At 38.5% G+C, this 27,849-nt stretch overlaps 1 protein-coding gene across 1 annotated transcript in view; it reads left to right on the top strand.

The window, feature by feature from the left end:
* ESF1 (ESF1 nucleolar pre-rRNA processing protein homolog) overlaps positions 1-27,210 on the top strand; it is a 29,937-nt gene extending 2,727 nt beyond the window's left edge. Inside the window, exons 3-14 of the mRNA XM_034061177.1 lie at positions 243-589; positions 1,356-1,469; positions 2,268-2,368; positions 3,874-4,026; positions 5,751-5,865; positions 6,821-6,959; positions 11,317-11,478; positions 18,181-18,302; positions 19,602-19,692; positions 24,172-24,239; positions 25,291-25,437; positions 26,287-27,210. Of these exons, the coding sequence (XP_033917068.1) occupies positions 243-589; positions 1,356-1,469; positions 2,268-2,368; positions 3,874-4,026; positions 5,751-5,865; positions 6,821-6,959; positions 11,317-11,478; positions 18,181-18,302; positions 19,602-19,692; positions 24,172-24,239; positions 25,291-25,437; positions 26,287-26,586 (1,859 nt within the window). The 3' untranslated portion in view covers positions 26,587-27,210. The remainder of the gene's footprint in view (positions 1-242; positions 590-1,355; positions 1,470-2,267; positions 2,369-3,873; positions 4,027-5,750; positions 5,866-6,820; positions 6,960-11,316; positions 11,479-18,180; positions 18,303-19,601; positions 19,693-24,171; positions 24,240-25,290; positions 25,438-26,286) is intronic.
* Positions 27,211-27,849: the final 639 nt, after the last annotated feature.

Genomic DNA, 27,849 nt, shown 5'->3' with positions numbered 1-27,849 from the left:
CACTAGAACTTGCCATTGATAATACAGTTGTGGGCCTAAAGAGCGATTAGATTAGACAAGCTGAAGAACTGATACCGATCATTTATGTTGTTGGCACTTCCTGATGTAATTTGTTGCATCATTACACATTTCAGGGGTTCTGTAAATCTTTGTGGTAAATAAAAGAGGTTCTTTTTTTTTGTCTTTGTAAAGGATTATACGCAATTCCAACATAAAAATAGATGTCTCACGTTTTCTTTCAGTGACTGCATACACAGAAGATATTTCTGCAAGTGATGGTTATGAATATGCAGAATCAGAGGAAGAGGAGCCTGAAGATGATGAGGAAACAGGGGAAGAAGAGGATCCAGAAGATGATGGAGAAACAGGCGAGGAAGAGGAGCCAGAAGATGATGGGGAGATAGGGGAAGAAGATGGTGATTCAGAAGATGATGAAGAAAGTGATAGTGGACCTGATCTAGCTAGAGGGATAGGGAACATTGAGACGAGCTCAGAGGATGATGAGGATTTAAATGACATCTTTCCAAAGGAGCCAGAGATAGAGCATTCATGGCGTGAGCTAGACAAAGATGCCCTTCGTGGAGATGAGGTAACAATACTTTGTGCATGAGAAGTTACTACATGACAAACTCAGTAATATATGCTGTTATGAACATCAGAAATGTATGCTGCATTATAGGCCTTCACCTAGGAAACCATGAAAGTATCTTTTGTGAAGTTTTTTCAGCCTTTTAGTTACAGAATGCAAGGGATGATGAAATTGGCTGAGAATGGGACTTGCAGATTTGACTGATGTTTCCCCTCCCTTGTAAGCAAAGGGTGTAAGTGAAAGAACAAACAGAACTGAGCTTTTTGGAAATCACAGAGTTTAAACAGTACTGCTTTTGTTCAGTACTGACTTTTTTAACTTTTTTTTCAATATTTGATTTTTTAACTTGTGCTTTAAGAAGTTGAAGAATCGACAGTGAAATAGGACTTTAAAACTGAGCACTATTAGTGTACAAGAAATCACAATGCTCTAGTACTGTTACATGACTGTGATCCTAGTTGCTGTTGTGACTAGCTGTATGATGGTAATGAAATTCTGAGTGCTGATGTTGTAGCTGCACTCCTAAGATTGCAGCAGTCCATTCTGCAATGCTTTGCTGTTTATGTCCTTTTTATCTGCCCTGGTGATTGCTGCTTCTGGTTTTTGCTTGTTTGAGTGAAAGAAGTCTTGGGGAAAATGCTACTTTTATTTTCTCAGTGGAGTTTGTTGCTGACTTTGATTTTTACCAAGGAATTGTGATTTTGTATTCCCCCTGGCAATCGGGAATTAAACCTAGGAATTTTACGCCCTTTTTTTCTCTGTTCAGATTACGAGTAGATTGGCGGTTTGTAATATGGATTGGGATAGGTTGAAGGCAAAGGATTTGCTGGCTCTATTTAATTCTTTCACGCCCAAAGGAGGAGCAGTATTTTCTGTTAAGGTAAGACCTGATTTCTAAAAGGAGAACTGGCTTTTACTGTTTCAAAAAAGATAAAGACAGCAAATTAAGAGCAAAGTAAGACATTTCTGTGAAGAACCAAATGAGATGTTAACATGATAAATTACGAATTGTGTTGCAATTTAACCTGCCATCTAATAAATGTGCTGCTTTTCAGCAGCAGGCATGTATTTAGTAGAATTGGAACCTGAAGCTGTTAACCTCTTGTGTTTACGAGGTTGTCTCTAAGTGCTGTTTTTCTGGGACTAACAGTGAAATTCTCAAACTCTGCTAGGAGGAGACTACATTTCCTTGGCTAGTTCCATTTTTAGTGGTCTTTGTGATAGATAACCCTGCCTTAAATGTGCCTATTTCTAAATGCTCAGCCCCTTTTATCATTGCACTTCTTGTTTCTCGCTGCCTTTGAGTTATTAATAAATTGGTCAAATTCTGATCAGTTAAATTATATTTTCCCATTTTTAGTGTCTGCCTCCAGCTTTCTGAGAAATGTTAGTCTGATCCCCTTTTCTGACAAAAGGGCCACAGTGATATGAGTGAAGTTAGGGCTCCTGCTCTTCATGTATCTCAAAATACTCACATTCTTAACAGGCAGTTTGTTTATTCCAGTGTCTTTTCTGTAAATTAAAATTAAGAGGATATTAAAGTTTATGGAGCTGAACCCATTACTGATTCTAGGTTAAAACCATTAAGTCTAAAAGGCTTGGTAAGATATTTTTTCTTAGCTGGTGTACATCATGTTGCTACAGTTAAAAATTTACTTCTGTGATGTTGTATTTGTAGATTTATCCTTCGGAGTTTGGAAAAGAGAGGTTGAAAGAGGAAGAGCAAAAAGGACCTGTGGAACTGTTTGATCTTCCAGAGAATACCACAGAGAATGATGGGTATTAACTTTATTTTCAGTTGAGAATACAGTGTGTGTAATTCCCAGTGAAAATCCCAATCAAATTCAATTTCCAAAAGTATGTATGTGGACATCTCCTGTGGATACCTTAATTTTATAGCTTTTTTCAAGGGGTGTTTTATAACTGGCCCTGGTTCATTATCAGTGCATTGGAGAAATGCATTATGATCAAACTTCAGGATATTTGCTTGTTGATAAGTGATTCAACATCTTGATTATGTAGCTCATTGGAGTAATAGATGGAACAAATGTGTGTAGAGCTTAATGTAGCTTTTCTTCTCTACAGATTGCCATTCATGCAGTGAACTCCCTTTGCTTACTGTCATCGTTCTTATCTGTGTAATCAACAGGGATCTCAACTTAGGGCAAGAAAATTCCCAGACTGCGATTTCTTGAATGCCACCAGCAGCAGCTCTGGATTAGTAGGCTGAGCTCATCAGGCTACCATTGCCCAGGCTTCCTCAGTCATATCTTTTTGTTTTCCCTTTTATTCTGCTTAAAGGTCTTGTCTGATAGAACTTGAGAGGTTTTGCTTTTATATTTTTTCCCAGATGTTTGGCAGCCTGACCAGTGCTATTTTTTGTGTAATGCATCCTGTTGGACTGCCCTGTATTTGGAAAATCTGAATGCTTCTAAAATAAGTGCATATGTCTCTTGAAGAATGTCTCTAGTGCATCAGGGAGGTTTATGATGAGCTTGCAGTGAATTCTGAAGTCAGCTTCACTATGTGCATCATGGTGCATCCTGAAGTGTTAGGTTTACTGCTGAGTGGGCTCTAGAGCATCTGGAATACAAGAAACAGAAGTCCAGAGATACCTGAGTGATACCTGTGCACATACCATTCACATTCATGGGACAGGTCCTCACCACTGCAAACTCTCTCCTGCATCCTTCCACCAATTCATCCACTTCCCAATTTCTTCTGCTTTGCTTTCTTTCTTGCTGTCATCTTGTGTGACACCACCACCTGTGCTACCCAAGCTAGTTTCCCAGTTCCTTTCCTTAACCATACTGCTTTATGACTTATTACTCCTACACTGTCTCTCTGGCATGAGGATCTGCAGTCCTGTCCACACACACTCAGCTTCTGTTAATGTTCTTAACATATACCCATACTTATGTAGGAACATCCTTTTTGTCAGCCTTGTTAAGAGACAAGATACTTGCAACCGACTTGATAGGAACTTTTAAACGTTACCTTAAATGCTTATGAAGATGCTACTCAATGCCCTGCACAGGGACTCTGACCTGTGCGAAGCAGAGTCAGATACATAAAATGTACACTTAATAACACTGAGTGAATTAGTCTTTTTACTTGAGTAAGACAGAACAGATACTGGTGAAACTTCATGCTGTTTAACATCTAATCTTACTAGAAGATTAGGAGAGTGTTTGGTGCATATTTTTAATGAGTTGAATTAAAATATTTTGCAAATGAGAAACTAAAGCCAGCTCAATTGGTTGTGGTGTTTTCTGCTTTTACAGGCTTTACAGGGAAAAACTGCGGGAGTATCAATTTAAGCGACTGAAATACTTCTATGCAGTGGTAGAATGTGATTCTCCTGAAACAGCCAATAAAATTTATGAGGAATGTGATGGACTGGAATTTGAAAGTAGCTGTTCTTTTATAGACCTGAGGTAACTCCAGCAGTGCCTTTTTACATGTTGGGATGGGAGAATTAAAGCCGATTTAAAATAAAACTTATTTAATTATTGTATTAATTTTATTATTTATTTTATTATTTTTATTTAATATATTATTTAATGATTATATTATAAATATTATACATATTATATGTTATTTAATACTATATATTATTATTTATTTTAATTAAATACTCAGAAGAGTCAATTATGTTGTCTTTATTCTGTAACCAAAATGAGATGTAAATCAGTTGGGCATCCAGGGAGGTGTTAGCTTTCCCTTTGATTCTTTGGGGTTTTTTTTAGTTCTTGTTGAGCATTTTGACTGGAACACAGAAAGTGTGAGAGGATCTCTGTATAGAGAGATTTTTCTTAGAGGAGTCAGTTAAAACATTCTGGTTTCATCTTCAACCTTTTGGTACAAGGAAGTAAAGTGGTAGGATTTGGCAAGCAAAACAGCACCCTGCTTTTGGTTTCTTTGGGTTTCCCTCCCACTCCATTTCTTTCACCAAGGATCCAGAAGTGTCTTTTTAAGGTTTGCTCACCACAGAGAAAGAACATTACTGCTGTTGCCATGAAGCTGCAATGGGTTACTATGCTAACCCCTGTGAATGAGCTGGGAGCTGTAGTATTTCTGAAGTCACGTTCAGGAAGGAAGGAATTTTAACTTATGGTTGTGCTTTACTGTTAGTATTTCCTTCTGTCCAAAAAAAGACTTCCAGTCTGAGCAGAAGTTGTTACTAAATCATAATAACTTTCCACAGAAGCTGGCTCTGTTTGCTGGGGCCTGTGGTATGGGCACTTTTGGAAGTCAGAGATAGGTTTTTTCTTTGAATAAATTTCTAGAGGAACTTAATTTATTTCCTTTGAACCATTTTGGAGAAGATTATCTTTGCCAAACAAGCATGTAACTTTTCCTGCTTTTGAACGTAATGGTTTGCAACAGACGTGGCTGTTTAGAAAAAGCATTGGAGAATTCTAATTTTGTACTTTCCTGTATTTTAATGTCAAGTAGCATTCATCACATTACATTTGCAATGATTTAAAAACTAAGAAAGAGCCCAAGTAGTTTCTCATGTAGCATACAAAGGGCTGGTGTTTTATCTGCTACTTCTGTTATTATGCATAGAATCATAGAATAGTTAGGTTTGGAAAGGACCTTAAGATCATCCAGTTCCAACCCCCTGCCATGGGCAGGGGCATCTCACACTAAACCATGTCACCTAAGGCTCTGTCCAGCCTGGCCTTGAACACTGCCATGACTTTTTAACAAGTTCTTTTTCCTACTAATTGTAACACAAGACTTTGCTAAAGTGTTTTGATTTTTTTTCTGTTTCCATATTCTACTTTATTCACTTTTTTCTTTTGAATTTTTAATACTGAGCTTCCTGAAAAGATGGTTCTTAAAACAAAGAAAACCACCCCAAAACCCACCCCTGACCCTGCTAATACCATGCTGAATGTTGTTTAGTTTACTTCCCCAACATGGTGGTGTTACCCATTGAAAGCCTGTGGAATAGCTGGGCAGAAGCCAGCCAGTTAATCTTACATGTGTGGAGTATTTGTCCATTTCTCATGTTTCTTTTTCAGGCTTACCAGCTTTTTATTTTAGCAGATTCTTTTGTGCTGATGTACCGTACTCATGAAAAGCTTAGACTGTTTATACTATGACATTTCTCAGTGTATTTGAATAATAACACGTTTTATTTGCCTTTAAGATTTATTCCAGATAACATTACATTTGATGATAAGCCAAAAGATGAAGCCTCTGAAGTGAACGTAGCTATGTATAAACCAAAGTACTTTACATCTGCTGCTATGGGAACATCAAAGGTATCTTTTCAATGTTTTTGTAATGTTGTTCTAATTTGTTTAGTTTTATTGTCAGCTTATAAATAAGTCATGGGGAAAAGATTCCTGATTATCTTAAGGATTTCAAAATAAGGACATCAAACATGAAAAGATGTAAGCATGTTACAGAGCCTCAAGTTGCAACCCCATAAATAAGCTCGAGGTTTGGAGTTTAAAAGAGATTTGGCTTCTTTGTTACAAATTAAACTCTATACTTCGACCTCATTATACCTCCTTTACAAGTTGCACATGGAGTTACTTTATTGTTCATAGTTAAGTCTTCTAATTTGATATGTATGTGTAGCTCAACAAGAGCCTTTTTGGTGGTAGTGGCAGGCTTAAACCATTGCCCTCCTTGAAGTTACTCATTCCTACTCTCTTATGTAACAGCCAAAACTTCCATGTGGCCATGAAGTGAACTGAATTGGAGAAGTGATTGGCTGAGAAATAAGTAGTTTCTTCTGTATCAGTTTTCAGTGAGATTTGTTTCACCTCCTGGTTGAGGGTACAGTTTTACAAACACTTCTGTTGTCCACACTGCAATCCATGCATGGTTCCAGGAATGAGTTGCTGGTGGAAAAGGAAAGGAGTTGATACGGCATCAACACCAGTATCTGCTGCCACAAAGGAGATTTAGTGTACAGAGATTTTGTGTTTTGTGACCTGTTGTTGCAGAGCCCTTCAGTGCATGAGGAGACTTCTTCATTCTTTCATGTAGTTAAAACTCCTTGAAACTCAGTTGTAGAACAAGTTCCAAAAAGGTTGAGTTGAATTTATTTTAGTGCATTGTTGTTATACCTCATTGTTTTAGAGAACATCATTAACAGGTTTGCATTGCTTCTTAAATGGAAAGCTTCATATAATTTTCCCTAAAAAGAGAGTTGCCATGTTTAATTTCAGTGTTTCAGCTTCTACAAGTGGCCTTCTTATTTTTAAGGTAGATATCACATGGGATGAGACAGATCATGAACGAGTAACGTCACTTAGCAGGACTTTTAACAAAGAGGAACTTCTTGACATGGATTTTCAAGCTTATTTGGCATCGTCTAGTGAAGAGGAGGAGGAAGAGCAGCAAGGTACTTTAATTAATGTTGTCCACAAGATCATTAGCTGCAGCATTTAGAACACAAGTTAATTGAATATGTAAATTCCCTGTCTTTAGAAAAGGCTTTGAATGTTACTGTCTTCCACAGGGACAATATTATGCTCATTGTATAAAAGCTGTTGTCAGGTTCTGCTATGAAAATAACCTACCTTCCCTCCAGGGCTAAACATCTCTGAAACTGACACACACTTACTTTCTCTGTGGGTGACTTAAAGGTGGAGGCAAATTTCTGGTGAGCACATGGGGGATTTTTGTCCCCACTCTTTTCAATTAGGAAATGAAAGGATCGATAGCAGAACATGAATAGATTGACAGATGCTAAACATTTTTTGACAATACATGTGAGTTGGACATATTAATCTGAAAGCTGTAGAGTTCTTTAACTTTAGTGGAACTTGATAGTCCTTTTTTTATTGCCTGTTTTGTGTGTTTGAGTAAAATGCACTTTTCTGGTGTTCTTTATACACGGTAAGAAAACACACATAAAAGTTGTTAAAATAGTATCTCTAAAGCCACAGTTGAGATTCATTTCAAGTACTAATCACTAGTGTGACCCCAAAGTTACTGCATTCTTTTCGAAGACAAAGTATGTTTCTTGAATTTGGAGTTAACTTATTCCAAGTTTAATAGATTTGTTAGTGAGAATTAAGAGTTTAACTTTAGCATTATCATCACCTTAGCTTTCAAAAAGCTCCCTGGTTTTCATTTTTTGGGCTGCAGAATCTCGACATGGTGCAGTTAATGTTAAACCAAGTTAAATGATAGTTAAACCAAGCTTAATGATTATAATTTGAGTGATTCAAGTAGCATCAGTTATGGCATATTTTCTCTATTGCTGACATGATAAATCTGTTAAAGAAAAGCTGCTTTTCATCGTACATTTGAATGATTTATGTAGAGAATGTGGTAGCTATTCTCTTCACTCAGTGCTGAATGAAGATCTGCTGCCTTTTACTGAAGTCTGAGTAACACTTATCAAAAATTGCCAAATGGTGGGGATTAGGAGTTATCCTAGTGCTTGAGCCCCTGAATAGCTGCTTTCTGAGTAGGAGCTTGCATGTCTTGAGTGTAAAATCATTTTCTTCCCCTTTTTTCCCCCCTCCTACCTTTCTTTCTTTTCTTCAGGGTACCTTATAATTTCTTTGTCAGATTCATCAATCTCTACTTTAATCTCTTCATTACTGAGATAAAATTATTTTCAATAGAACTGGAGGAGCTTCCTTTTCAAAGGAAAAGTCTTGGTTTGAAATGTGAAGTGCTTAATGACTAATGAATTAGATACAGTGCTCACTGCAGAAATCTATTTATGGGTTAATATACTTTTTTGTCCTCTTCATGGTCCTCTCTACATATACTAAAGTTTCTGCAGGGCAAGGGGATACTGCAGTAGCTGCCCTAAGACTGTGCTTGTTGGAACAGCCTACACAGTGTTGAATGTGCTCCAGATCTTAGAAGGTCCAGAGGGAGATGTGGATGTACAGAGCCTCTTCACTCCAGTAATAGTCCTGGGGTAACTAGGGGGAATGTGAATGGCAGTGTAGAAGAGCTGTGCTACAGGCCTTGTGGTATGCCTAAGCTATAGGTCCTAAATAGCAAGGGATGATGTTAGACAATATTTAAGGGTACTTTGGAGTGTGCTAGTGATGTCTTTCAAATGCTTTTGACTCATATACTTAAGAATATAAAGGGAACAACATCTAACTTAAGGTATGTAAATCTCTGTATGGTGCACCAACATGTAAATTCCTGAATTACCGTGCTTGTTTTCACTCTAAAATTCAGTCTGCTCTTAATTAATGATATGTATAACCAAAAAGACAAGACAAAGAAAATTTCATTAAGCCTTAATCAAGTCTTTCAAACAGATGTTGAAATTGATCTATACTGCAGTAAAGCAGATAGCTGCAATCAAAGATGAGTTTGGAGCATGCAAAAGACATTGCAGATTTTTCTGGTTATAGAGTTGGGAAATCTGGCAGCAATCTCAGTTTGGCAGTATCTTGTCAGGGTTAATGTCCGTTTGTTTCTCATCTTACATAAATACACACTTATCAACTGCTCCATGAGCTTTAGTTTCTCAAGTAATGCTTAGTAAAGTATTTAAATGGGAGCAGCAGATGCAGAGGAAAGCATTTCCGACTTCTATTATGTACAAGGCCACCACTAAGTTAAAGAATAGCATCTGTAATAGGGTGGTGATGAAAGCAAATGTCTGGAAGTGAGCAACACTTCAGAAATCTTAAAAAGTAAACTAACATTGCTGGGAAAGAAAAGAAACTGACCTTAAGTAATCTTACCACACTCATAAATCTTAAACCTGGAAATGTCTAGATTCTACTGGTTCTGAAAGTAAGTTGTTCACAGAGGAATTATGTTCCTCTAATGTCCTCATTATGTTCACGTCTTGAGCGCGTTCCCGACCTTTTTATCCCTTCAGTTACGTGATACAAAGCAGGATTCCATCTGACAGCGTTCCATCCAGCAGAATTATGTGGTACTGTGCACGAATGGGAAAAATCAATGTCAGCTGCTTGAATGGGAGTGTAGGAGTGTGATAAGAAGCAAACAAATGTCCTGGACTTTTATTCACATTTTTTTAACTTATTAAAATGTTTTATTTAAAAACAGGGTTTTGCTGGCCCATTCTAACCTTTTTTTTAACGGATTTTTTTTTAACTTAAAATATGCACATCATGAATGTTAATGTTGCCACTATAGAGCACTTCTGTAATGCCAAGTATTTCAGTGACCTGGTAGGCTGTGGTTCATGGCACAAAGTATCCTTTACACTGCCTCTGGATTTTCTGTTACTGTTTGTTCAAGTTAGGAAGCATTTGTGGCGTGCATCAAGTCTATAAATGCAGTTTTGACCATGAGCACCAGTGACTTAGTGCATGGCATTTTAAATGATGCTTCAAATTAAGCATTATGGGGTTTATGCCTAAGATTTTGTTCTGATTTTAGTTTGGGTGATTTTAATTTTTGCAGAGCAACATCTTTTCTGCTGTTCTGCTTTGTACAACACATGGAATACCGGCATAGACCATATGACTAAATACTTTTATCAGGGTATTTGTAATTAGTTGTTCCTGATGGTATAATTGTAGAATATCCTGAGTTGGAAGGATATCCATAAGCATCATCAAGTCCAAGTCCTGGCTCGGCACAGGGAAACCTGAAAGTTAAACCATATATCTAAAGGTTGTTCAGGCACTTGTTGAACACTGTCAGGCTTGCAGGGAACTATGTATAGAGCCCTCTCTCCCTGAAAAATGTCTTACAAAAAGATGTCTTCTGTGATACGCTTTGATTAAGCTTATTTTGATTACCTACCCCAAAGTCTGAACCCATTACCCCTTGTCCTGTCTCTACCCTCCCTAATGAATAGTCCCTCCCCAGCATCCTTACAGCCATCCTTCAGATACTGGAAGGCTGCTATGAGGTCTCAATGCAGCCTTCTCTTCTCCAGGTTGAACAGCCCCAACTTTCTCAGCCTGTTTTCATATGGGAGGTGCTCCAGTCCCCGATCATCCTCATGGCCTCCTCTGGACTTGTTCCAACAGTTCCATGTCCTTTTTATGTTGAGGACACCAGAACTGCACACAATGCTCCAAGTGAGGTCTCACGAGAGCAGAGCAGAGGGGCAGGATCACCTCCTTTGACCTGCTGGTCACGCTCCTTTTGATGCAGCCCAAGATAGGGTTGGCTTTCTGAGCTTTTTGTGTATTTTGTTCGAAGTCTTTGAACAAGCTACTGGCAGAAAGCATTGCTGCCTAAACATCCATCAGAAAGCAGTTCCTTGTGTTGTGCAATGCAGCATGATACTTGAAATCTGGTGACAAGGTTATTTGAACTCTGAACAACCTTTGACAATATATTCAGCTTTTTCCTGTCTTGCAGCTGTTGTCAAGTGTTCTTCATTTGCTTACAGAATGAAAAGGCTCTTAAGGGTTTTTATGAATGTGATGTTGAATGTTTGTTTTAAAACTAAGAAATGCATGTGCTACCTAAATGGGAAAGTGTGACAATATACATTGTCACTTAAATTTCTCCAATCAAAACCAGTGATAAACAGAAATTGGTAGCCGCTTATCCAGTTTCAAGAGACCCTTTTTTAGCTTAAGAATTTCTTCAGTTCCCATCCAGTGTAGCTTTACTTCTCATTTCACATGACACTAGGAAGAAGAAACATCAAAATGGCTTATTTTTCTTCTTGGAATTCAAAGCAGAATGCCACCATGTGTGTGCCTTGGTTGTATTCCCTAAACATTAACTTCAGTTGATCACTTCTTGAGACTGGCTGTGATAGCTTTACTCTCCGTTTCTAGATGGTGATGTTGCTGATGAAATGGAAGATGAGAAACCCAGGAAAAGCCAAAAAGATGATGAAGAGCAAATTGCTAAGTACAGACAACTTCTGCAAAGTATCCAAGAAAAAGAGAAAAAACAGGAAGAAAAGGATATAGGAATGGAGGTTAAATGGGTTCCAGGTAAGCTTTATATATTTCTTTTATTAGCTTGAAGGATATGCAGTGTTGGCCTGTTAACAGGGATATATTGTAAGGTGTTGGATTTATAGTAGTAGAAACTGACCTTTTTTTCCCCATAAATTTAAATCCAGATGGATTACAGTGAGGGAAATAGAAGAAATAGTGACTCAGCTCGGTTCCTCAGCACTAAGCTTCTTTTTGTAGTTTGGTTTTTGCCTGTGTTTTTAGTGAGGTTGTTTGTTCGTTCATCGCTTCAAAGATTTTCTTGAAAAGCATTTGTGTGTTTGCCATAGAGCTATAAAACATACCTGCACTCTTAAAAATGCAAACCAGTATGATTTGGAAACAGTGTAAAATTAGAGGAGAACAGTTTGAAAACCTTGCTTGTGTAATGCTGAAGATCTGGGGGAACAGAGAAGGGGGAGAAGTCAGCTTCCAGTAAGACTTCTTTGGGAGAGAAAGCTGCCAAGGAAGAGAAGTTGGGGGATAGTGACATCTGGGTTTTCATCTGGAAATTAAAAGCATACAGCATCACCATACAGCATCCTGGCAGAACTCACCCTAGGATCTGAAAAACAGCTTTTTCAGGGGCAGCAAGGCACTGTGTTGGCTCAGGTGTCACACTACAGGCTATGTAAGGACACAGCCCGACTGGTAACTGTAAATACTGAGACCAGAGATATACGAGAATCTGCCTCCTTCACCACTGATGGGTTAATTCCAGCTAGGAATGCAATATCTAATTATATGATATGTACACTTATATTATTCTGAGTTCACTCAGGTAACTTCTGTTGAATATAAATGCTCTGTTCTTAAATCTTACTCTGGTCTGTACTGACTCACTAAACTGAATGGAATAGTTTTATTCCTAGCTCTTGGTAAGATCTATATTCTTGTTAAAGCCAGTTAGAATCACAGAATCATAGAATAGTTAGGGTTGGAAAGGATGTTAAGATCATCCAGTTCCAACCCCCCTGCCATGGGCAGGGACACCTCACACTAAACCATGCCACCCAAGGCTTCGTCCAACCTGGTCTTGAACACTGCCAGGGATGTAGCATTCACAACCTCCTTGGGCAACCCATTCCAGTGCCTCACCACCCTAACAGTAAAGAATTTCTTGTGTGTTTTCAGTTGTGCTTATATAATTCCAGTCATTTCTGGCATGAGTTCTCCCAAAACTTGTTAGAGAAAGCATGTATCATGTGCAATAGCTGATGCTTGCTAACACAGCTGTACTCTCATCTTTTCCTTCAGCTGTCCACACTGTGGCACTATTTGCTTTCTTGATGCTACTCACTTCATAGCTTTAATGCATTGTGCCACTGAGCAATCAAGGTGAATGAGCTTCATACATAGGTAGCTATTATAAGATTTTTACATAGTTTTTTTGTTTTCCCCTCTCAGACTGAAGGTGGAAACCACAGTAAAAACAGTTGCTGCTGGGAATGTGTTGTGTATGTATATAGACTGGGCATTGTTTGAACAGTAAGAAAAGCTCCCTTTTTTGTGTTGATTTGGGAAACGTGTTTGTTTGTTAGGCAGTCTGTTTTCCAAAGAATCTTGGGAATTGTATGAATGAAGTTCTGTGACATAAAGTCTAAGCAACACAATGTGGTGACTTAGAAACCTATGCATAGGAGTATATGGAATATCGTTTTAAGAGGGACTAAAGGAAGCTCCCTTTAGTCTCCCTTGCACAGGTTGAGCAAAAAGTTTTCTGAAAGGCTCTGCCTCTTAAAACTGTGCCTTGCATGTTACAAGTAAATTATATTAACATTTAGGAATTGTAGTAGAGGTGGAATCCAGTTTCCTAATACATTGTCTCCCTGTTTCTTCACAATGGAACTTGACTTTAGAGAATCGTGTTTGTTCTGTATTCTATCTAGTCCAACCCCTTCCTTACTGCACCTTCTTGAGAGGCTCCCCAGGCTTTTGCTATATCTCTGTGTTGAGGGAAGGATAGAAAGGGGGAGAAGAAAACCCCAGAAAGCCAACAAACAAACCCAAAAGAAACAAACAAAACACCCTATCCTGATAAATAAGGCTAACTTTGTCACAAATCAGTTGGATGTTTGTGCACTGAGTCAGGTTTGTTCATATAATGATGGGTTGAATATGTATGTGCACCCAATGAAGTCTGCAGTGGTAATTTATAGTATTTGATCTCAGTTTAGCAGCTATGATTTTGCAGTGTACGTTAGTGTTTCCTCATTTCTTAACCTGAAGAATTTAGAGCATTTTCAAAAAACAGGGCTGCTGGAATCACAGAAGTTTTCACTTGCTTTTGCTACTTGGACTGTTCCCCTCTAGGAGGTCTGTCAGTATCACTGTTAGTCCCTGGAATATGTTTTTGTCCGAGTCCTGAGAGTGAAGTCGAGTGTTTTAACTTGGCTTTCCAGCCTAATGTATGGCAACACTTTAGTCATTACTGATTTTAGGCTGCACTTGGAGAGGAAGTCCTGCACACCTGAAAAGGAGATTTAGTTTGTTTCTCTATATATATTGTTTGTATTCTATGGAGCATAGTCAGCACACACTGAACAGTAGTTTATAGCTCTGGCAATGCTGACACAGTTGAGACTGTTCCTTCTTACGGGAGAGAAGGACATTAGTTACGATGTTGTGTTTTTCTTGAACAAATGTGCTTATTGAAATTCCAAAACAATTTAATTATGTTCACTTGGAGTGTTCTGGGAATTCAAGAATAGTTTTTGTTCTAATCTCTTAAGGCTCCTTAAATTTTTCACAACTAGTTTGTCTGTTGAAATATTTTCATTATCAAGCTTTGCCTTAATCTGCTGCCCAAATGTTGAATATACAGAGGGTTACAACAGTTAAACCTAGGAAGCTTTTGAATTGAAAGGCAGAGATTTGAATCAATTTGAGAACTTGAGTTTTGGCACGCGTGGTTATAGAAAGCATACTTTGTGAATGATTCAGTTATTCTTGAATCATAATAGTCTTAAATAAACCACAGTGCCAGCAAAAATAAATCAGATGTAGTTCCAACTCTCTTTGGTCTGTTTCTTTTAGGCACAAAATCAGTGTTATATTTAAGCATCCATCTGTTTTCTTAATCATAACTGATTTGAGCAACAATTACTATCCATCCTTCTGCAGCTCCCAAAACTCCCTTTAGAAGGTGAAGAAGGAGAAGACCACAACTGCATTTCTTGCTGATATGCAGCCAGGTTTTCATACTGTTTTTTCTTCTTATTGGACTTAAACATTCTTCCTTTGGGAAGAATGAGATGTAAACATTTAGCTAGGCTTAAAGGAAAACTTAAAACCTGTTGTCATCAGAAGTAGAATAGCAGGCAATCATATCTCTGTAAAGTGCATAGTAACCCCCAACTGTATGTTGTTACAGGTGATATGGACCTGAAGAGTGCTCATATGGAATATATATCTTAATCTATATCATTGCTTAGTATGTCCTCTGAAGCAGTCTTAGCTCTTGCAGCATGAAGTGCTCAGCACTGCAGTTCTTCCCGCTTGCCATCTTAGCTGCTAAGTGTGCTGGGGTTTTTTCAGGCAGTTATACTATGTTAGGAAAGCTGTCTTGACTTGAGATGGCTTATCTTCAAGGCTGACAAATTCTAATGTTATCAGTATATTTCTGTCTGTCATTCTTTTTAGCTACCTGCAACAAGGTGTTTCTTCCTTCTGGTAAGACGTTACATGCAGGATGAACTTGCTTATTTAGAGTTCTGAAGAACAGAGTTAAGAAATATCTTCTTAGCTTCTAATAATTGACAGTTGAATGCTCTTAAACTTACAAATATTTTCAAAACTCAGTGGTTAGAGTGGTACAAATTCTGGCCTGTCCACCCTTACTCACTCTCCCACCAGTGTGAGAAGCAATATACTTAGGTTTGGAGTAGTATTTATCACAGTTCTAATCCTTTAGCTCAGGTCAGGCTAAAGGTTAAACCTGGCACAGGTTGCCTAGAAAAGATGTGGCTGCCCCTGGCCCATCAAGGCCAGGCTGGACAGGGCTTGGAGCAACCTGGTCTAGTGGAAGGTGTCCCGGCTCATGGCAGGGGCTTGGGAATGGGTGATCTTTAAGGTCTCTTCCAAACCAAACCATTCTGTGACTATGACCTTTCCCCTCCTCTTTTCTTTGCTCATATTTGTGAAGATTAAATAAAATGAGTGTGATTCATTTATTGTAAAAAAATGATGCCAGTAAGGATATAAATTAGCTGTTTCTATGGCTGGTTAATAATCCTACCTAAAGTAGACAATTGCTTTCCCCCTTCTGCAACCAAAAGCCTTTTGACCACTTAAATACACTCTGATTCTCGGGAAGTGGTCTGGACAGTAGTTTCTGAGCCATTCTAATCTGTGGAGAAACTCTAATGTCTTTCATGAGACTGCCAAATACCACAAGAAAGGGTTGCATTTTCTTCCAAGTCTTTTTGTGCCAGATGGATCAAATGATTCTATTTTCCAGGCAAATAAATCAGAAATCTTGTAACCTCCTTGGAGATTTTGGATCTCTCTCTTTCTGGAGATGTGACATACGTTTTTTAGTCCAGTATTTACTGTCTTCATTGGGGATCTGCAAGGTTGCTAACCTGACCAGTAGTTCTTTCCACAAAAGTACTGCAAAATAATATCCACAGTAATAGTAGTTCAGTTTCTGGGAAGCTGATGACGGCTTTCATTGACTTTGGAGATGAAGAGGTGTAAATTAGGAATAACTAAATATTTGTTCTTGTTGTACCAGAGGGTTTCTTAGTGGCACAGTTCTAGTGAACTGATACAATATCCTTCCTTGATCGTGCATTTGTTTTCTGCTTTTCTACCCGATTTTTGTGGCTGTAAGAGTTTGCCACTTGCTGTTAACTCTGGCTTTGTTCCAGGATAGCAGAAGGATGCTTTATCTCTTTTGCTCTACTCTTCCTATAAGGCACGGCTTCAGATCTTGTCCACACTTCGTGTTTCAGACATGTTGTAACCAGCTCTCCAGCCTTTGAATTATTTTTGGAGTGTCAACAAACACAAGAGCAGGAATTGGTGTTTGCAGTTCTGCTTTTCAGAGGACGGATAGGACTCTCCATGAAAGTTGCCCACTTTTTCCATGATGAACTCTGTTTGCAGTTCCTCATTACTGTGGAGAGCTGGAAGGAATGATGATTAGCAGGGACTGGCTAATTGAGAAACCTGGGAGTTGGGAGAGAGAATGGGATCTTCTAGGACATCTGGAGAGGACCAAATGTGATTTCCAAGCAATAAAACTGGTATGAAGGGTGGGAGGGTAGGATTTGGTAAGGTGAGGGCTGGGCTGGGGTAGAAAGGAGTGCTAAAGAGAGACCATCAGGACAAGTAGACTTGGGGAAGAGACAGCAGATAGCAGCCTTGGAGGGGGAAGCAGGAACGATTCCTACATGCTCCCAAGATGTCATTAAAGATGATGTGGACTATAGGATATCTGACTCATTTGTTACAGACGTTTCAAAGCAAAAGTGTCTAGTGAATAAAGCCAGGAGTTACAGGTAGGATAAAAATAAGTCACTGCTCAGCCTGTAAGCTTCTGCCAGGGAAGAGGATTCTGTCTTTCTGCCACTGAACTCTGCGTCCGTGTGTTGCAAGGCAAGTCAGTTTTAACTGCAGGTAGTTTTCTGTTGTTAAAGCAGGCTGGTACTAAGTAGCTGTAAAAAGCTAGATAGCCGACTTGTCTAGCTTAGCTTCATGCATGTCATGTTGTGACATTAGTGCTTTATGCAATAAATTATTTGGGGTTTTTCTTTACATTGTCCTTTGCTTTCTAGCTGTGGTTTTATTTTTACTTTAAATTCGTTCAAATACTAGCTTATTGTTCTCTTTTACAATAACAGGCAAAAAATATATAGGTCATCAGAGATACTGCAGCATTGTCATAGTAATATCACAGGGGCAAAGTTTCAGCAATGGAGATGCTATTTGTAGCAACTCTATTATGTGAGCTAGACATACTGATACAGCAGTTACCAGATAAATGTCTGTGTGGCATGGAGAACACTAGCTATGGAGGTTCAAGCCAGCTGTGAGATGACCCTATATTCTGATAGAATCACAGAGCCATAGAATGGTTTGGGTTGGAAAGGACTTTAAGATCATCCAGTTCCAACCTCCCTGCCATGGGCAGGGACACCTCACACTAGACCAGGTCACTTGAAGACCCATCCAACCTGGTCTTGAACACCGCCAGGGATGTAGCATTTACCACTTCTTTGGGCAGCCTGTTCCAGTGCCTCACCGCCCTCACAGTAAAGTGAATATCTGGACTGTATTCAAAGTGTTTTTGTGAATCTTAACTAATTGTGGTAAAACCCATTAAATACAAGGGCTCCGTGTATGTCTCTTGTTATTTTTATTGTATTACTTCTCATCCTTAAGAGCAGCATCTGTAGACTTCACAGTCTAATGTCTGGAGAGGAGACCTTTCTGAGGAATAGCAAGAACAGTAGGTCTCAGATGTCACATAAGCTCTTCAGACTCTTGTATAATTTATTACTGAAGGAATGTTTTATTTGGAAAAACCCATCCTGTATCTTATTTATAAAGATGTTGTTTTAAGCAATATTCTGATTGTTTTCACAGGCTTGTTAAAGAAAAAGTGGATAATCCTTTTGGAAAGGAGAAAGCAGTTGATTTAAAAAAGAATCAGATTCATCTTGTTTCTTTAATTTACTACTGTTTTTGTTCTAGGCCTCAAAGAAAGTGCTGAAGAAATGGTCAAGAACAGGTTGGAAGGAAAGAATAACCTAACTCCATGGGAAAAATTCCTAGAGAAGAAGAAAGAGAAAAGAATCCTTAAGAAAAAGAGAAAGGTAATGATTGCTTTGGCCACTTGGGGGGAGTTGTTGGTTTGGCTTCTTAAGCTGCTGCTATTGTTTGTTTGGGATAAACGAAAAGTTGGATAGCTTCCTGTACTATTCTGAGGTTAGAATGTGCAGTGGTCACTCATGTGGAAAGACGGAGTTTCTCATTGAATTTGCAGAGCAAAAGCATATTCAGGATATTACTGATCATGAACATGCATGACACAGAATTCCATGTACCTACTTGTGTTGCTTTAAAGCTAAATGAATCATAACAATAGTTTGTTTTCCGTTTACATTTCTGAATGCATTTGGAAGGGTCTCTTTTTATTACTTCCTGCATATCAAGTTGTTATGATACTGATAATTATAGTTTTGCTAATTTTTGGCCTAAAGTAATACAGTTTCCCAAGGCTGGACCAGCAAAGAGTTAATAGCTGCAAAGAACTATCCAAATTTTAAGTTGCAAGAGCAAATTTGTGATGTAGTTCTGTTTATGAATAACAAAATGGCCCTATACTAATGTGAAAATCATTGCTGCTTCATCTTTCCACATGCAGAAAGTAAGTGTGAAGACTCCTGTGGCACTGATGTGCAGAAATAGGCAGATGAATGTTTACACATATGTTAGGAAAAGAAACCATGTGGCATACAGAATCTAAATTCTTAAATTACTATGAATGTAATTCATGTTGCAGATAATGCAGAGATTACTCTTAACAACAGCTTGATTTCAGTTAGTTTTAAGTGGCATTTGAGAGTAACTTCTTAAACCTTAGAATGCTCTAACAGGAATAAGTAGAACTGTTAGTAGCAGAGCAACTTTTGCTACCATAACATTCATATTCAGTCTGATAAATTAAGGCAAGGGACAAGGTGTACAACCCAATACTACCAGTCCACACTCAGGCTTTTTGAATTTTGGAGCACAAAATTAAGCTCCTTGCTACAGTTTATTCTCATTTAGAGCTTTTGTGGTACATAAAGTAAGCATGTGACAATGCTGTGATCCTGTCATTTGTTGGTGTGGTTAGCTAGTGCATCACAGTTTGTGGGTACATCTAATAAAGATCCTTGGAGTATGTAAATAGCCCTTCCTCAGGTACATAAAAAGCTCTCAATCTGTGGAACAGATTTGAAATAGTTGATTCTTCTTTGCTAACAATTTTTGGTGCATTCTAGTTTTAAGATGTTCAGCACAAAGTATTTCAGTTTTTATCCTTATGGTTACTGACAGAAGGAACATCAAATTCCAGTGAAACTTCAGTAGTTTATGTTGATTTAAACAATGTTTGTGCTTTTTTACAGGCTACTGCTGAGAAAGAACAGAGTGAGGATGAGCTTCCATCTGATGTTGATCTCAACGACCCCTATTTTGCTGAAGAACTTGAGAAGACAGGTGGGTCAAGACAAATGACTTCAGGAATAAATTTGTCCTTCCTTTAAATAATGAGCTTTCAAAACAAAGTCAGAGTAAATGAGTAAATTACAAGAGTAAATGCAGAAATAGCATGTTCAGAACAAAACAGAGTAGGTGTCATCAGCCTAAAACTGCAGGTGCTGTCCTTGTAAAATGATGCATATTGTGATAGGTGGAATGGTAGGGAGCGTAGTTCTCTTGGCTTTAACTAGATATCATTATGTAGACAGTTTCTGGGGGTGGCTGTTAAAAACAAGGTGACCATCTGCTCCCCTAAATATTCCATAGAAAATAACATCATTGCCTTCAAAGCCTATTCCCTCTTTTCTAGGAGAAGCCAGTTTTGTACAGGATCCTTGGAAGTTTGGGTCAGTTATAAGAATGCCAAATGGATTTGCATCATAATGTTCTCTTTCAGAAGAAATCATTTTTCTCTTAGTCTGAAACACGTCTTTACTACTTATCCATGTGTTATAGAGAATACCATGATTTGAGGAAAGCATGTTTTCTGCCATGCTTTCCTGGTGAATTGTACATAGGTTATTTCAGAATCTATTTTAAAGATGCCATTCCTTTTGCCACTTTATTTCTCTTTAATAGCAAGATTATGTCGGTACTCTCATACTAATGATTAATGTTTCAGCATTGTATGTGAAATCCCTTGAAAAATGATGTCCTCTGCATTATATAAAAAGTTATTTGTGTCATGGAGGTGCTCAGCAGGGACTGGTTGTATCTGCAGGTTCTTAAACATTCTTGTCCATAATGAAGAGAATAGACTTTTAGTGCTCGTGGAGTCTTTGAGGATTTTACTAATACACATAAAGGTCAGGAAAGTGAAGCTTTTATCTGTAAGTTTACTGATAATCTACTGAAAACCAGAATGTGGCTAGCCCTGGAGGAGTTTCAAAGGAAGAACACAGTGGTTGGCTGCAAGGCAGCTGACATGTTAACCATGATTATGCAGCACAATTTTGTTTGCCTTTCACCAAATCTACCCAAAACAACCTCTCATCTCATAGCTGGGTTTGTTTTTAAGAGCAGCTGGCTTCTCCAGTTGGGGAAAATGGGATACAATCTGCTTTGAACAAGGCTGTAACTCTGCCAGTTTCGTATCTAGGGTACAGCAGTAACTGGAATGATGATAATTTTTCATAAACCTTCCACAATTCCCCTGAAAGACTGAAATGTTGCCCTTGTACTGACTTTTAGATGATCTCAGATTATGCTGACAAGCATATGACAAGATATAGATTCAGGTGGACCAGTGCAGAAACTGTGAGGATGCAGTAGTGCTGTTACTGGTGAATGTGAACCCATCCTCAATTCAGTTGTCATGCATGTGGGTCTTGTGTAAGTTACTTGTTCACAAGCTGAAGCAGTTGAAGCAAGAGCATAAGGAGCTATTAGACAAAGGGTTTAGCAAATTTGAGTGCTGCAAAAGGAAACCTGGAAATTATGGGAAATCTACTCGAGTGTATATTCATCAGGTTTGTCTTGTTCCTGGAAACTTCGTAAAGCAGGCAGTGATTCTTACACTGTGGATGCTTCATCTTGGGAGAGGCAAGGTACAGCATATGCTTAGTGCTTGCTTTGCACATGTGTATAATCCCTGTGTGGCTTTTCAAAAGAACCACAGGCTGAAATATAGAATGCTGCATACGTATGAGCCTTGATGCTGCGTTTCAGAAGCTTGATTCTAGTTTGATATTGTCAAGGAAAAAAATCATTTGTCACTTCTGTTTTACATTGATACACATATTGTTTCAAAACCTTTCTTTTGGCTTGGCCAGTGGCAGTTTTACTGCATCTGTTTCCCTTCTCTCAGAAGAGGTTCATGTAAGACAGAATGACTTTTGTAGCTTAAACTGTTGGAAGATTAATAGTTGAATAGTGAACAGCTTATTAACATGAGAGCAGTGTTCTGCTTTTGGAGATCACTGAATAGCTTCAGAATGCTTTAGCCTATTAAACATAGTTTCTATTGATCCTTTATTGAGAAAAAAGACTACATGTCCTTGCACATTATTGTAACTCCTATAGGTTCCAAACCATTTGATGTCTTCTCATAACCTAATTTGTGACGTATGTAGGAATTGATGGCTTTTTAATGCTGAAAGATAACAGTGTGACTGCGGAGACATGTTAACAGCAAAACCTGAGTATAGTTGTAGAACCTGTACTTGGAAGATAAAGGTCTTAGCTGTATTACTGATTCATTTACTGTGTCTTTGCAAGGCTTTTGAGGCTGACTTTGAAGCTTCTGAGTAAGACAGATAAGAGGTCTTGTGAGAGGAGGTTTTGGTCTGTGGTCAGTCTCTATTTGAAGTCTCAAAATGATAATTAGCTTTTACTGTTAGCACTGGAAAGTTCTTGGCATGCAAAGTGAATGTTGCAAACTAAATTCTTGAGCTGACAAAGAGCCGAATGGCAGCTTCAGGAGAGGATTACAGCAGAGACTAGAAGCTTCTCTCACTGGCTGGTGGCCCCTATCAGTTCTACATAGCAATGAAGACAAGTATCTGCTGCTGTAGGGTGGAAGAAATACGATGAAAAGACGGCAGTGGGGATTAGGTGCTAGGAAAAATACAAGGGTTTGCAGTCACTTTGGGAAAGACTCTTAATACAGTTTTTACATTTGTAAGTGTGCAAAAAGCATGTGGGGAAGTTTCCTCCAGAATGTATGTGGGACAGTGTCAGGAGTGTATTAAAAAGACAGAAAATGATGCATTTATGAATCCTGAAACCAAACTGTTTTCAGTATGATGTAAAAGTTTTAGTGCTAGGAGTGTTTTTTAGGTTCCAAGCTGGTTTATCAGCTGTAGGTATCATAGGAAGTAATCGAGTTCAGTTTATGTCTGTGTTCATGGAAAATAGCTTAGTTTGATACTAGCTCTGGGTTCACCCTCATGCAGCCACAGAAACTGTTAAAGGGATGAAGAAAGTTATGTTCACTTCTGTGTTTACACATACTGAAAGAGGAGGGAAGGTGACTTGAGAGGCCTTTCTTTGGGGAATGGGTGGAAAGGCTGAGGGATTTACTGATTTAACTTCTAGAATCATTGTCTCTGATTGGTGTATCTGTGCCCTGTTTCCTCTTCTGCAGTTTAGCCAGTTCTGGGAAGACACAATTGATTTTGTAGTTGTTGAAGTCTCACACAGACACTTATTTCTCCCTTCTACACATTAGTTGTGTAGGTTAGGTAATAATGTTATCTCTGAATCTGATTTTCCTGCAACTCCTAAATCAACGGTTTAGTTCTTGAGCTGCTGACATTGTGCATCTGGAGAGTTTATTTTTTGATGCTGGTGGTTTGTTTCTTCTAGAAGTCCATTTCCAGCTTGGCATCTGTTTAGAAACAGTCAGAATAGTCAAGGGAGAGAAAACTGTTCTTCAAGAAGTGTGTCCTGTTCCAGGGTATATTTAGTGATATTACTTGACGTTTTTCTGGCATGTTTGTATTTCTGGTCTGACTACAAATCTGGCTTCACAAAATGGAGCCAAATATCTTCCTTGAGAGTACCCCCAGTGGACTGTAATAAATTGCCTGGGAATGTAATTCCAAGCTCAAGGGTCAGAGTATGTGGTTCAGGTCAGAAAACCTTCTGCTTTTCCTGCTCCTTCTTGATCGAGGTCTGCAGGCATTCCAAAGAGAATAATTTGATTTTGCAGGATTTATAAACAGATCTGTTTTCATTAAAGTTACGTTTGACTAATGTCTTAAGCTGTTAGGATTCGTTATGTCTAATCCGCACTGTGTAGCTCAAGTCAGTTCTAGCAGAGCTTCATCAGAAGAATATTAAGTTTCAACAGTCAATTGTAGTTTCAATCCTGTGATCCTGTTCAGGTCTTTTTTGCAAGGGTTTTTGTGCTATATGGCTACCAGCACAAGATGGTCTTTTAGCCTTGACTAGACAGTATCAAAACTGTTTCTCCTTTTTTCACTGATGAACTCTTATTCAGCTGGCAGAATTCTGCTCTCAATACAGAGAAGAGATGCACATTTGTTATTTATTCTGAAGTATTTACTACATTGCCTACTCAAGGAGAAGGAGTGAACAGCTTGAGAACTGCAGGACACTTCAGTTACATTTATGAGTGTATAAACCAGTTCTCTTTTGAAAGGCCCTGGGAGTGGTGTAATGTCATCTGTTTGCCTGCTCTGTTGTGATGCTTCTCTCTTCTGCTCTCTGAAAAACACAGTAAACACATTTTCTCTGTTTTTTGTTGACTTATTTGTGACATTCAGATATTGCTGCCTCCTTAAATTGAACAAATACTAGCAGATTTTTATTGCTTTAGCTGTTTTTTCATAACTTTTCAGCCTTTTTCCACATCTGACATTCAAGTATTGATTCAGAGAAAACAAGTTGCACATACAGGTTCTCTTCATGGGTAACTTATGCTGTCATGCATCAGCTTGAGTAAATGTGTGTATGTCCTATGTTTGCACGTAGGTTTAAAGAAGAAGCCAGAATCGGTTGCAAGTACCTCAGAGGATGAAGACGAAGTTGAAAAACAGAAGGTAAAGTGGATTAAAATGTTGAGAATTACAGATGTTGCATTGCCTGAGTTCTACAGATACCTGTTATGTGTTTGTGAGTGGAACTACTGAATTCCATGGGACAGTGGAATAAAACTGTGTAATTTTAATAGCAAGAGCTTTTGGAACAAAAGCTACCCAAGAAGAATGGAAGCTGGTCAATGCCTCGATGTCTTAAGATGATGCCAGGGTATCTTTCTGGAAGATTATAGTTGAATACAACTCAAGAGTTAGACAATACTGAAATGTAAGGGCACAGAAGCCATACTGGTTGAGCTGATAGTCCCTCTGCTGATCACTTTTATCATCAGCACTGTATGAAACATTTCAGTGTTCAAATCTTGTCCTCTAGACTTTTGATCTTGAAGATTGAATTGTTTGCTACTGCATGTTTGCTTTTCATTCTTTCTCAGAACAAGTTGATTAAATATATATATTAAATTCATGTGTTCAAGATCAGGTTGGATGAAGCCTTGGGTGATATGGCTTAGTGTGAGGTGTCCCTGCCCATGGCAGGGGGTTGGAACTAGATGATCTTAAGGTCCTTTCCAACCCTAACTATTCTATGATTCTATGGTGAGGGACTCTTCATCAGGGACTGTAATGATAGGACAAGGGGTAATGGGTTAAAACTTAAACAGGGAAAGTTTAGATTGGATATAAGGAAGAAGTTCTTCACTGTGAGGGTGGTGAGGCACTGGAATGGGTTGCCCAGGGAGGTTGTGAATGCTCCATCCCTGGCAGTGTTCAAGGCCAGGTTGAACAGAGCCTTGGGTGACATGGTTTAGTGTGAGGTGTCCCTGCCCTTGGCAGGTGGGTGGGAATTAGATGATCTTAAGGTCCTTTCCAAGCCTAACTATTCTATGATTCTCTTACACCTCAATGTTATAAGAATATTGTTATGGAATAAAAAATACTGCCCTGACAACCCTATTTCAACTCATTTATATGTATATTTATGCAGGCATTACTAAAAAGATGCTGTGTTTTTCATAGAAAACTTAATTTCACTGTGTACTTTATTTTGCACCAGGCTGAAATGGCCCTACTTATGATGGATGATGAGGATGATGCCAAAAAACATTTTAATTATAAAAAGATTGTAGAACAACAGAATTTGAGCAAGAAGAAAAAGAAACTTTTAATGAAAAGGAAAGAATTGGTAGAAGATGACTTCCAGGTAAGGGTGTACTCTTTGATTTTGAGGCTCAGATAGTACCTTTGTTAATTATTTTCAGGACAAATTTGGTGGTTTCATATCCTTCCCCTCCCTTACTCTGTCTGAAGGAGGAGAAGTAGGTCTACATCTTTAAAGAGTTACAGATTGTTTTCAAAAAGCAAGAAACACTCTGATAGAGTGTGGAAGGGAACAGACCCAAATTCTGTATAAAACAACAAGACACTATTTATGCAAGGCCTTGTACAATTTGTTGCTTAAAATATGTGTTTGCATCTTCTTATTGTTATCCACTGCTGCTTTCATGCTCCCACTGCTGTCAGTGTCACTGGCACCCATATGGACCACTAGGAGTGCATAGGAGTCAGTAGGACTTACAAGACCAGGCAGCATCTCAGAAACATCTCTGATCTGAGCCCGTCATAGGCAACATACCTCCCTTGAGATAGGATCAGGCTTACAGATGGGTGCCTCTGCCTTTCAAAGTAGAGTCACCTACTACTGTCACCTGCCACTCTTTCCTGGATGCACTAGTAGTTATCCTCTTCATTGGTGTGGCTACTGGTTGTTCCAAATCCAGTCCTGATCAGTTCTCAAAAGCAAACCTCTCCTTGGTCTGCTGAGAGTGGCATATACGGGATTTGCACAAGCATTCACTTGCCTGTTTTACCAATAGCACCTTCTGGCTCTCTACTGCACACTTGCTGGGATTTTGTTACTGGAGCAGTTCCAGGAATGGTGAAGAATCTCATGAGCTATGGCTCCTTAAGCAGCTTGTATTTTATTGTGTTTAAAAGCTTTCCTAATGTGGGTAAAGGTTACCTAAAATAAATACTCCTCTTCTGCCTTCAGGTAAATGTTGCTGATACAAGATTCCAAGCCATGTTTACTTCTCCCCTGTTTAACCTGGATCCTTCGGATCCAAATTTCAAGAAGACAAAAGCAGTAGAAAAGATCTTGGAAGAGAAAGCTCGACGAAGAGAAGAAAAGGAGCAAGATGTTAAGGAGGCAAGCAAGGAGCAGGAGAACAAGATGGCAAAGAAAGGAGAGGTTGCCAAGAAAGCCCTAGATCCTGCCCTATCAATGCTAATAAAATCTGTCAAAAATAAAACCCAAGAGTTTCAGGCAAGGAAAAAGCAGAAATTGAAATAACTGAACTTTGGTTTTACTCAGACTTGACTTCAGTCTTGGTTCTTCTGGCTGTTAGTGCAGCCTGCTCTGATTCCTGCCCACCTAACATTTCCCCCAAACCCACATAATTACGATGGTGAGTTTTGAAGTAACTGGAATAAGCACACTTCACTTCTGCCATAGCAAACACTGGTTTGTACTATTAATAAAAACCTACACATTGACAACATGTAAGTAAGGAATTGATGGGTTTGGGGTGGTTTGGTTTGTATCATGCTGGCTCTAAAGAAAATAGAAAAGCTGCAGGTGGCTACAAAAAGTAGTCAGAATTATGGTTGTACTTGCAAGAAAAACACTTCTGCAGAGGTTTATTGCTGAGACTAAGTGCTGTTAATGATTTTAATTCCACAGAAGTATGTAAAACATATCTCTGTCGATAAAGAAGGTAGTAATATAAGTACAAATTAAAGAAATTTTGTATACAGTTTTTTATATGTTTTTAAAAGATTACATATGTGCTTCATTAATTTCTTTAAATACTTGAAGACTTCCTGGATAACAGAACTAATTAATGGAAATACTGCCAATTAGAAGTATTTCATGAATATATATTGGAAATAAATGGTTTAAATTGGCCCCAAGGAATTGTGGTTAGCTGTGTTTTCTTCTTCTGTGCCTAAATGAAATTAAGTCAAAGTTAACTGTTTTGCCATTGGTACTGCATTCCCATTAATGCAATTACACTTATAGAAAGTCTTCCAGCGTTGCAAGTGTTAAATAAAGAAGTCAAAGGCAGGTCTAGGCAATACTATTTGAAAAACCCTGCTGTTTGGCCATGTTACTACCGGTGTCAATATCTGATGAATATCAGGTATCTGTTGGTACTGGTGAAGGTACTGATGGTGTGGGGAAAATCCATTAGGTAGAAAATGATCTTCCTTGGAGTGAGGGGATTGATTTGTCTTCAGGTTTGGTTTGAGGTTTTTTTTGAGCTGTTTGCTATATCAGCTCTAATGTAAATACAGCATTTATCCAAACAAAGTTTAGAAACAAGGAGCTGAAAGTTAATTTGTAATTTTAAAGAGGTTTGCTGATTTCTAAGACATTCTATTAATTTAATCCAATGATTCTGTGTAACTAGAGGTTAGAAACTATGGATAATCAAAATTAGTGTTTATATGAAGTAAGTAAAAGGGATTACACAGTCAGATTTAGCACGTGAGAAGATGTACACTTAATGACCGAATGGACACAGTAATCCAGGAACACAGTCTAGCAACACAG

Source organism: Melopsittacus undulatus, chromosome 3 (genome assembly GCF_012275295.1).
Source record: "Melopsittacus undulatus isolate bMelUnd1 chromosome 3, bMelUnd1.mat.Z, whole genome shotgun sequence".
NCBI classification, from domain to species: Eukaryota; Metazoa; Chordata; class Aves; order Psittaciformes; family Psittaculidae; genus Melopsittacus; species Melopsittacus undulatus.
This window is presented reverse-complemented; position numbering and strand designations above follow the sequence as displayed.